General features: G+C 44.8%; 1 protein-coding gene across 2 annotated transcripts in view; it reads right to left on the bottom strand.

Annotated features, from left to right (window-relative positions):
• The window catches only part of bcl10 (BCL10 immune signaling adaptor), a 46499-nt gene extending 35461 nt beyond the window's left edge, over window positions 1-11038 (bottom strand). For both annotated transcript variants that reach the window (XM_043698581.1, XM_043698580.1), the window contains exon 1: window positions 10797-11038. In XM_043698581.1, coding sequence (XP_043554516.1) covers window positions 10797-10847 — 51 coding nt within the window. In that variant the 5' untranslated portion in view covers window positions 10848-11038. The remainder of the gene's footprint in view (window positions 1-10796) is intronic.
• Window positions 11039-12071: the final 1033 nt, after the last annotated feature.

Here is a 12071-nt window from a genome sequence, read left to right as displayed (position 1 = left end):
AAGGTTATAAGAGACAGGGTTTATAATCATCTAGAAAAGAATAATTTGATTAGGGATAGTCAGCACGGTTTTGTGAAGGGTAGGTCATGCCTCACAAACCTTATTGAGTTCTTTGAGAAGGTGACCAAACAGATAGATGAGAGTAAACCGGTTGATGTGGTGTATATGGATTTCAGCAAGGCGCTCGATAAGGTTCCCCACAGTAGGCTATTGTACAAAATACGGAGGAGTGGGATTGTGGGAGATATAGCAGTTTGATCAGTAATTGGCTTGCTGAAAGAAGACAGAGGGTGGTGGTTGATGGGAAATGTTCATCCTGGAGTCCAGTTACTAGCGGCGTACAGCAAGGGTCGGTGTTGGGTCCACTGCTGTTTGTCATTCTTATAAATAACCTGGATGAGGGCGTAGAAGGATGGGTTAGTAAATTTGCAGATGACATGAAGGTCGGTGGAGTTGTGGATAGTGACCAAGGATGTTGTAGCTTACAGAGAGACATAGATAAGCTGCAGAGCTGGGTTGAGAGGTGGCAAATGGAGTTTAATGCGGACAAGTGTGAGGTGATTCACTTTGGTCGGAGTAACCGGAATGCAAAGTACTGGGCTAATGGTAAGATTCTTGGTAGTGTAGGTGAGCAGAGAGATCTCGGTGTCCAGGTACACAGATCCTTGAAAGTTGCCACCCAGGTTGATAGGGTTGTTAAGGAGGCATACAGTGTTTTAGCTTTTATTAATAGAGCGATCGAGTTCCAGATCCATGAGGTTATGCTACAGCTGTACAAAACTCTAATGCGGCCGCACTTGGAGTATTGTGTACAGTTCTGGTCACCGCATTATAGGAAGGATGTAGAAGCTTTGGAAAGGGTGCAGAGGAGATTTACTAGGATGTTGCCTGGTATGGAGGGAAGGTCTTATGTGGAAAGGCTGAGGGACTTGAGGCTGTTTTCATTGGAGAGAAGAAGGTTGAGAGGTGACTTAATAGAGACATACAAGATAATCAGAGGGTTAGATAGGGTGGACAGGGAAAGCCTTTTTCTAAGTATGGTGACAGCGAGCACAAGGGGGCATAGCTTTAAATTAAGGGGTGATAGATATAGGACAGATGTCAGAGGTTGTTTCTTTACTGAGAGAGTAGTAAGGGTATGGAATGCTTTACCTGCAACGGTAGTAGATTCGCCAACTTTAAGTACATTTAAGTTGTCATTGGACAAACATATGGACGTACATGGAATAGTGTAGGTTAGATGGGCTTCAGATTGGTATGACAGTCGGCGCAACATCGAGGGCCGAAGGGCCTGTACTGCGCTGTAAGGCTCTATGTTCTATGCCCTGGAAACTACCCCAATTCTTTTTAAAAATCCATTTGGCATTGCTGGTCAGACCAGCATTTATTGTCCATTTCTAACTGTCCTTGGGAAGGTGGTGCTGAGCTGAAAACGGGTGGCTCAGTGGTTAGCACTGCTGCCTCACAGTGCCAGAGACCTGGGTTCAATTCCCGCCTTAGGCAACTGTCTATGTGGAGTTTGCACATTCTCCCGTGTCTGCGTGGGTTTCCTCCGGGACTCATTGGAATATAGAAGAATGAGAGGCGACCTTATTGAAACACACAAGATTCTTAGGGGACTTGACAGGGGAGATGTGGAAAGGTTGTGGCCTCTCGTCACACAGTAAGGGTCACCCATTTAAGACAGAGATGAGGAGAAATTTCTTCTCTCAGAAGACAGTGAATCTGTGGAATTCTTCACCAGAAAGAGGTATCGAGGCTGGGTCGCTGAGCTGAGACAGTAAGAGAATCAAGGGATTATGGGGGAAAAGGCAAGAAAGTGGAGTTAAAGATGATCAGATCATCCATTATCTCATGAAATGGTGGGGCTGACTTGATGGGTTGAATGGCCTACTTCTGCTCCTAGGTCCTCTGGTCACTATCAGATTGCTATTTGTGAGAGCTTGCTAAACATGATTTAGCAATGACACGATCACAATGATTAGATTATAAAAGTAGCGCACTGCCTGTAAAATGGTCCAATATGGTGGTGTTGGTATGGTAGGAGTACTAGGGCTCCCGGCCAACCATATCCATCCCTCTCTCCCCCACCCTTCCACGGTCTTTTTCCTTTCTCTTTTCTTTCATCTTCTGATGTCATGGGGAGTTGGAGCGGTGTCAGAGGGCCGTTGGCAGCAGCAGAGATGGCAGTGCCCAGATCCTGGAATCTGGACTCAGGAACTCGGTGGGTCATCAGCTGTTCAGTTTGGTACAGGCTGGAATGGCCAACCCGGAGTGGGCGCAGGTTGGGGGAATGGGGCAGGGTCTGGAGTCGGGTTGGCATGTTGGGGGCGGGGGAGTTGCAGCTTGCTTGAGGAACAGTAATGGTGGACTTTTTATTTCTTTGTTTTTCTAATTTGAACATCAGAGGCAATGGATTAGTGGTATCATTGCTGGACTGTAAATCCAGTAATGATCTGGGGACCTAGGTTCAAATCCCACCTCAGCAGATGGAGGAGCTTGAATTTTAAAAAAATCTGGAACTAAGAGTCTAATGATGACCATTAATCCATTGCCAATTGTTGGAAAATTCATCTGGTTCACGAATATCCTTTAAGGAAGGAAACTGTCATCCTTATCTAGTCTGGCGCATAGACCCACAACAACGTGGTTGTCTCTTAACTGCCCTCTGGGCAATTAGGGATGGACAATAAATGCTGGCCTAGTCAGTGACACCCATAAAATGAATAAAATAAAGATGGCGCTATAAGTGGCAACTTTGTAAACCTTTCACTGTACTCATGCAAGTACATGTGACAATAAACCTAATTCTAAAACATTATGGGATGGCCTGTGGGTGGGCAAAGGTGCTATTAAAATGTAAGTGTTTCTATTTCATTTTACTTATTCTGTGAATTGACCAAATCAGTGAGTTCAGTCCATTCAATTACAGCTGTCTGCACAACCCACATTTCATTACTGAACACTTTCTTCACATTGTGACCATTAGCCCAATAGTGACATCTGTCCAGTGTTGGTGACAAAGGAACAATGCCACCTCCACACAAATGATACTCCTCCCAATCATATTTTCATAAATTAAATTTGCAAAAAGAGCAATGTCAACAACCGGCATTGATATAAGAACACAAGAATCAGGAGCAGGAGTAGGCCGCCTGGCCCTCTTTTCATGGCCTCAGCTCCACGCACCCGCCATCTCACTACAATTAGATTTAGATTACTTACAGTGTGGAAACAGGCCCTTCGGCCCAACAAGTCCACACCGACCCGCCGAAGTGTAACCCACCCAGACCCATTCCCCTACATTTAGCCCTTCACCCAACACCACGGGCAGTTTAGCGTGGCCAATTCACCTAACCTGCACAGAGATTGTGGGAGGAAACCCACGCAGACACGGGGAGAATGTGCAAACTCCACATAGATCTTTGATTCCTTTACTGTTCAAAAAAATTATCTACCTTAGCTTTACTGAGGGAGCCTCAATTACTTCACTGGGCAGGGAATTCTACAGATTCACAACCCTCTGGGTGAAGAAGCTCCTTCTCAGTTCAGTTCTGGCCCTGCTCCCCCTAATTTTGAGGCTGTGCCCTCCTGTCCTAGTTTCACCTGCCAGTGGAAACATCCTCTCTATATCTATCTTATCGATTCCCTTCATAATTTTATACGTTTCTATAAGATCTCCCTCATTCTTCTAAATTCCAGAGAATATAATCCCAGTCTCCTCAGTCTCTCCTCATAAACCAACCCCCTCAACTCCGGAATCAACCCAGTGACCCTCCTCTGCGCCCCCTCCAGTGCCAGTCCATCTTTTCTCAAGTAAGGAGACCAAAACTGCACACAGTACTCCAGGTGTGGCCTCACCAGCACCTTGTACAGCTGTAACGTAACCTCCCTGCTTTTAAACTCAACCCCTTTAGCAATGAAGAATAAAATTCCATTTGCCTTCCTAATGACCTGTTGTAGCTGCAGACCAACCCTCTGCAATTCATGCACAAGGACACCCAGGTCCCTCTGCAGAGCAGCATGCTGCAACGTTTTCACCATTTAAATAATAATCCTTTTTACTGTTACTCCAACCAAAATGGATGACTTGACATTTACTAACGTAGTAGTCCACTCACTTAAACCATCTGTGTCCCTTTGCAAAGTTACAATCCTCTGCACACTTTGCTCTACCACACATCTTAGTGTCATTAACAAACTTTGACACATTACACGTGGGCCACAACAAAATCATCTCTGTAAATTGTGAATACTTGTGGTCCCAACATTGATCCCTGAGGCACACCACTAGTCACGGATTGCCAACCAGAATAGCACTCATTTATTCCCACTCTTTGCTTCCTGTTGGTTAACTAATCCTCTATCCATGCTAATACATTGCATGTAACACCTTGCACCTTTACCTCACGCAGCAGCCTTTTGTGCGATACCTTGTCGAATATCTTTTAGAAATCTCCATGTACACCCCCATTGTCCACCGTGTTCGTAATGTCTTCATAGAATTCCGGTCGATTAGTTAAACATAACCTGCCCTTCATGAACCCATGTTTCATCTGCCCAATGGGACAATTTCTACCTAGATGCTTTGCTATTTCTTCCTTGATAAGAGGCTCAAACATTTTCCCCACTACAGAAGTTTAACTAACTCGTCGATAATTCCTCATCTTTTGTCTACCTCCATTTTTAAAACATTGACATCACATTTGCTGTTTTCCAATCAGCTGGAACTGCCCAGAGTCCAGTGAATTTTGGAAAATGACCACAGCACATTTGCTATTTCTCCTGCCATTTCTTTTAGTACCGTGGGATGCATTCCATCAGGGCCAGGAGACTTGTCTATTCTTAGTTCCAATAGCTTGCCCAACATTACCTCTTCCATAATAATGATTATTTCCAGGTCCTCACCTACCTTCCTCTCTTTGTCACTTACTGGCATGTATTAAGTGTCCTCGACTGTGAAGACTGACAAAATACCTGTTCAATGCCTTGGCAATTTCCTCATATCCCATGACTAAATCCCCCTTCTTATCCTCTAAAGGACAAATGTTTACTTTCATTATTCTTCTTTGTTTTATACATTTATAGAAGCTTTTGCTATCTGTCTTTATATCCTGAGTTAGTCTCTTGCCATGTTCCACCTTATTTTTCATAACAGCTCTTTTTGTGGCTTTCTGTTGACCTTTAAAAAGCTTTCCCAATCTTGTAGTTTCCTGCTGATCTTGACCATTTTGTATGTCTTATAGTGCCTTAAACATTTCTAAAAAGAGAAAACCATCACTTCATACAAGCAATATTTTGGTCTTCATAGTGCAAGGATTTGAGAACAGTAGCAGGGATGTCTTGTTGCAATTATACAGGGTCTTGGTAAAACCACACCTGGAGTATTGTGTATAGTTTTGGTCTCCTTATCTAAGGAAGGATGTCCTGGCTATGGAGGGAGTGCAGTGAAGGTTTACCAGCCTGATTCCTGGGATGGCATGGCTGATGTATGAAGACAGACTGGATCAGTGCAGACGACATTGCAAGGAGTTTAGAAGAATGAGAGGGGAGATCATAGAAATGTATAAAATTCTCACAGAACTATAAACAGTAAACACAGGATGGATGTTCCGGATGACCAGGGAGCCCAGAACCAAGGGGTCATGGTCTAAAGATACAGGGAGTAGGCTATTCAGGACTGAGATGAGGAGAAATGGCTTCACTCAGAGAACGGGGATCCTGTGGAATTCTCTGCTACTGAACGCAGTTGAGGCAAAACCATTAAAATATTTCCAAGTAAAACTTAGACATAGTTCTTAGGGCAAAATACATGGGGAGAAAACGGGAACAGGGGACTGAATTGGATGGTCAGCCACAATCCTATGGAACGGTAGAGCAAGCTCAAAGGGCTGAATGGCCTACTCCTGCTCCTATTTTCTGTGTTTCTGTACAAGGAATTATCAGACACATTCTGACAGTGTGCCACAAGATGTTAGGTCAGTTAAGTTAAAGCTTGATCAAAAGAACTCAGTTTTAAAGAGTTTCTAAATAGGAGGAAGAGAGAGAGAGTGAGAGTGAGAGACAGAGAGAGAATGTGTGAGAGAGAGATTTTTACAGAAGGAATTCAGGAGTTCAGGGCCACAGGTGGTGAAGTGATTAAAACAGCAGATTCACTCAAGGATTGTTGGGCTGTGAAGGATTACAAGGCAAGGACATGGAGGGATAGGAAAACGAGGACAAGAACCTTAAGTACAAAGAAAAGGTTCCTTCAAGGTCAGTATTACACAAGGAGAAAAAAAAATAAACACGACATTAAAATATGTCAAATTCTCCTTTCACAAACAGCATACATAGTTTTAAAGCACGTGTTAACATTCTCTTCACAATAATAATCTCACAGGGAGTGGTCTCTCACAGCTTCATGCCTGTGTTGACTCTAATTTCTGTATGCAATGTTAATCTGCTTGCAATTTTTGTGAAGATTTGTAGCTCAGGTTGAGGGTCAGGTTGTAAGTTTGCTCGCTGAGCTGATAGGATTGTTCTTAGCCATTTCATCACCATGCTCGGTAACACCATCAGTGAGCCTCTGATGAAGCACTGGTGTTCTGTCCTGCTTCCTATTTGTGTGTCTTGGTCTGTTAAGGTGGGTGACATCATTTCCGGTTCCTTTTCTCAGACGTTGGTAAATGTGCCCCATATCGATGTGTTTATTGGTGGAATTCTGGTTTGAATGCCAGGCGTTTAGGAATTCCCGTGCATGTGTCTTGATTAGCCTATCCCAGGATGGATGTGTTGTCCCAATCCTTCTTCATGGTATGTAAGGATACTAGTGATAGTGGGTCATGTCTTTTGGTGGCTAGTTGGTGTTCGTGTATCCTGGTGGCTAGTTTCCTGTCTGTCTGTCCGATATAGTGTTTGTTGCAGCCAAACAACTGTTTCACTGGAGGCTCACAGATGATGTTACCTAGCATGGTGACAGAACATCCAGGAACAAACCTACCTGCTCAGCGAGCAAACTTACAACCTGAATGTTAATCTGCCTCTAACCCACAGTCACTCTGACTAGTTTAATTATAGAGCAAGATCTGTCACTGGTCAAAGTCATGTGACACTTCCGAAAAACTGGGTTTTCTGAAAAGCATTACCGCAAAATAAAATCAAATTCAGACCCCAATGCAGAAGCTCAGTGTCAGCAACTAGACTTTTCATAATAGAACATAGAACATTACAGCGCAGTACAGGCCCTTCGGCCCTTGATGTTCCACCGACCTGTAGAACAAATCTGAAGCCCATCTAACCTACACTATTCCATTTTTCATCCATATGTTTTTCCAATGACCATTAAAATGCTCTTAAACTTGGCAAGAATACTACTGTTACAGGCAGTGCACTCCATGCACCTACTGCTCTCTGAGTAAGGAAATTACCTCTGACATCTGTCCCGTATCTATCACCCCTCAATTTAAAGCTATGTCCCCTTGTGCTAGCCATCACCATCTAAGGAAAAAGGCTCTCACTGTCCACCCTATCTAACCCTCTGATTATCTTATATATCTGAATTAAGTCACCTCTCAACCTTCTAACGAAAACAGCCTCAAGTCCCTCTGCCTTTCCTCATAAGACCTTCCCTCCATACCAGGCAACATCCTGGTAAATTGCCTCTGAACTCTCTCCAATGCTTCCATACTCCTCCAATAATGCGGTGACCAGAACTGTACACAATACTCCAAGTGCAGCTGCACCAGAGTTTTGTACAGCTGCAACATGACTTCGTGGCTCCAAAACCTGATCCCTCTACCAATTAAAGCTAACATGTCCTATACTCTCTTAACAACCCTATCCACCCGGGTGGCAACTTTCATGGATCTATGTACATGGACACCGAGATCTCTCTGCTCATCTACACAACTAAGAATCTTACCATTAGCCAAGTATTCTTTACTTCTGTTGCTCCTTTCAACACGGTGGCACAGTGGTTAGCACTGCTGCCTCACAGCGCCGGAGACCCGGGTTCAATTCCCGCCTCAGGCGACTGACTGTGTGGAGTTTGCACGTTCTCCCCGTGTCTGTGTGGGTTTCCTCCGGGTGCTCCGGTTTCCTCCCACAGTCCAAAGATGTGCAGGTCAGGTGAATTGGCCATGCTAAATTGCCCGTAGTGTTAGGTAAGGGGTAAATATAGGGATACGGGTGGGTTGCGATTTGGCGGGTAGGTGTGGACTTGTTGGGCCGAAGGGCCTGTTTCCACACTGTAATGTAATCTAATGTAATCTAATCAAAGTGAATCACCTCACACCTTTCCACATTAAACTCCATTTGCCACCTCTCAGCCCAGCTCTGCAGCTTAACTATGTCCCTCTGTAACCTGCAACATCCTTCAGCACTACCCACAACTCTACCAACCTTAGTGTCATTTGCAAATTTACTAACCCATCCTTCTATGCCCTCATCCAGGTCATTTATAAAAATGATAAACAGTAGTGCACAACCACTAACTGAACTCCTGGATGAACATTCCCATCAACCACCACCCTCTGTCTTTTTTCAGTTAGCCAATTTCTGATCCAAACGGTTAAATCACCCTCAATCCCATGCCTCCGTATTTTGCGCAATAGCCTACTGTGGGGAACCTTATCAAACGCCTTACTGAAATCCACATACACCACATCAACCACTTTACCCTCATCCACCTGTTTGGTCACCTTCTCAAAGAACTCAATAAGGTGAGAGAGGCACGACCTACCCTTCACAAAACCGTGTTGACTATCCCTAATCAAATTATTCCTCTCCAGATGATTATAAATCCTATCTCTTATAACTTTTCCAACAGTTTACTACAATTCAGGTAAGGCTCATTGGTCTATAATTATCAGGGTTATCTCTACTCCGCTTCTTGAACAAGGGGACATTTGCTATCCTCCAGCCTTCCAGCACTATTCCTGTGGATAATGATGATATAAAGATCAAAGCCAAAGGCTTCATAATCTCCTCCCTGGCTTCCCAGAGAATACTAGAATAAATCCCACCCGGCCCAGGGGACTTATCTATTTTTTACACTTTCCAGAATTGCTAACACCTCTACCCTATAAACCTCAATCCCGCCTCGTCTAGTAGCCTGTATTTCAGTACTCTCCTCAACAACATTGCCTTTTTCCAGTGTGAATACTGACGAACAAACATTCTTTCAGCGCCTCTCCTATCTCCTTGGACTCCACGCACAACATCCCACTACTTCCTTGATTCGCCCTAACCTTTCTCGAGTCATTCTTTTATTCCTGATATACTTATGGAAAACTTTAGGATTTTCCTTGATCCTATGTGCCAACTTCTCATGTCCCCTCCTGGCTCTTCTTAGCTCCCTTTTAGGTCTTTCCTGGCTAACTTGTAACTCTCAAGTGCCCTAACTGAGCCTTCACGTCTCATCCTAACATAAGCCTTCTTTTTCCTCTTGACAAGGCATTCAACTTCTTTAGTATACTACGGTTCCCTTGTTTGACCACTTCCTCCCTACCTGACAGGTACATACTTATCAAGGACACACAGTAGCTGTAGAAGCTCCACGTTTCAATTGTTCCCATCTCCTGCAGTTTCCTTCCCCATCCTAGATCTTGCCTAATCACATCATAATTGCCTTTCCCCCAGCCATAACTCTTGTCCTGCAGTATATATCTATGCCTTTCCATCACCAAAGTAAACATAATCGAATTGTGGTCACTATCACCAAAGTGCTCACCTACCTAGAAATCTAACACCTGGCCAGGTACATTACCCATCAGCAAATTCAATGTGACCTCTCACCTTGTTGGCCTGTCTACATACTGTGTCAGGAAACCCATCCTACACACATGATTTGGAGATGCTGGTGTTGGATTGGGGTGTACAAAATTAAAAATCACATAACACCAGCTGATAGTCCAACAGGTTTAATTTGAAGCTCATGCTTCCAATTCATCCTGCACACATTGGACACAAACTGACTCATCTAAAGTACTTGAACTATAATATTTCCAGTCAATATTCGGAAAGTTAAAGCCCTATAACAGCTACACGGTCATTCTCACTCCCATGCAGAATTATCTTTGGTACCCTTTAAATCTCCAGAACTATTCAGAGGCCTGTAGAAAACTCCCAACAGGATGACTTCTCATTTCCTGTTTCTAACCTCAGCCGAAACTACCTCAGTAGACGAGTCCTCAAAAATCCTTTCTGCCACTGTAATACTGTCCTTGACTAACAATGCCTCACCTCCCCCTCTTTTACCATCTTCTCTGTTCTTACTGAAACATCTAAATCCCAGAACGTGCAATAAACATTCCTGTCCCTGCTCTAGCCATGTCTCTGAAATAGCCACAACATCAAAGTCCCAGGTACCAGCCCATGCTGCAAGTTCACCCACCTTATTCCAAATGCTCCTGGAGTTGATCATAGAAAGGCCACACTGAATTCGGACACATTGTCCAGTCTCTGTCAGTCCAGGAGCTGCAGGCTCATGTTGTTCAAGTATAAGACACCTCCCAGTGCCCAACTGGGCCCTTCCCCACTGCCCCAGGTACACCAGCCTCAGTGTCCAGGTGCAGCTGTGCTCAAATGAGGCAATCCACAGTGCTCTGGTTTCACCAGCCTCAGTGCCCAGGTGTACCCACACTGCAGTGACCCAGGTACAGCCTTCAGCATGGGTAGGCCAGCTTCAGTGTGCCCACTAGCCTGACACCCCCTCACCTGTCCTACCCTGTAAGGGGGCAGGTGAGCACCAGAAGCTGGGCCAGGAAACCCCGTTCCCTCTTCGCATTTTGTTCAAACAGCGGCAACAAACTTACTTCCTTTTTTATTTCAGCCATCTCGTCCTCGGTGAGCTGCGGGGACTCCATGGGTGCGGTTCCAGGAGGGGACCCTAATCCTCTCCCTGTCCCCCTGTGTGTGTGTAGGGGACCCTGTGGTGAGTGTGAGCAGAGTCCGGGTAGTGCCTGTCCAGGGAGAGAGGGGGTTCGCGGAGCCCAGGTTACCTGCAGCAACTTTTACATGTTTGCATTGTGAACTCTGCACTTCCTTCCTGGTTTGTTACTCACACACACTGCGGGGAAGCTGGGTGGGAAGCCGAACCAATTGCAGACTCCGCACCAGCAGCAGCCTCCTCTGCTCACACTGACGTCAGGAAGATTTGAGTGAAACTTTGGAGAAAGAGAGAGGGAGAGGGAGAGAGAGAGCTGCTCACTGTCCGGAACACAACCTCCCTGTTCACCCAAAACACTCACACTGCCTGCAAACCTGATCATTTCATTTTCTTGTCCTGTGGGAAAAGTAGACCTTTCAGTGATTGCAATTTAAAATAAAAATTGTTGACAAGATTCCCATCATGGTAGGTGGATATTCAGCCCATCTAGTAATACTGGGGCACGTTACAAGCCTACTAACGCTTATCCTCTGATTTTTTTTTTGACTGGCTGAGGGGTGACCTTATAGAGGTTTATAAAGTCATGAGGGGCATGAATAGGGTAAATAGGCAAGGTCTTTCCCCTGGGGTGGGGGAGTCCAGAATTAGAGGGCGTAAATTTAAGGTGAGAGAGGAAGGATTATAAGGGGACCGAAGGGACAACTTTTTCACACAGAGGATGGTGTGTGTATGGAATGAGCTGCCAGAGGAAGTGGTGGAGACTGGTACAATTACGGCATTTGAAAGACATCTGGATGGGGATATGAATAGGAAAGATTTAGAGGGATATGGGCCAAATGCTGGTAAACGGTACTAGATGAGGTTAGGATATCTGGTTGGCATGGACAAGTTGGACCGAAGAGTCTATTTCTGTGCTGTATGACTCTAATTGAAGGCAGTATTCCAAAAGTGGCCTCACCAATGTCCTCAACGTAATATCCCAACTCCTATACTTTGAGCTTTGACAAAGGGTCAGTTAGACTCGAAACGTCAGCTCTTTTCTCTCCTTACAGATGCTGCCAGACCTGCTCAGATTTTCCAGCATTTTGTCTTTTGGTTTCAGATTCCAGCATCCGCAGTAAATTGCTTTTATCCTATACTCGGTGCTCTGACCAATGAAGGTAAGTATGCCACACGCCTTCTTCACTACCCTGTTGACCTG

This window comes from Chiloscyllium plagiosum, chromosome 11, assembly GCF_004010195.1.
Source record: "Chiloscyllium plagiosum isolate BGI_BamShark_2017 chromosome 11, ASM401019v2, whole genome shotgun sequence".
Taxonomy (NCBI): domain Eukaryota; kingdom Metazoa; phylum Chordata; class Chondrichthyes; order Orectolobiformes; family Hemiscylliidae; genus Chiloscyllium; species Chiloscyllium plagiosum.
Note: the sequence above shows the minus strand (reverse complement) of the source record. Positions and strands in the feature narration are given on the sequence as shown.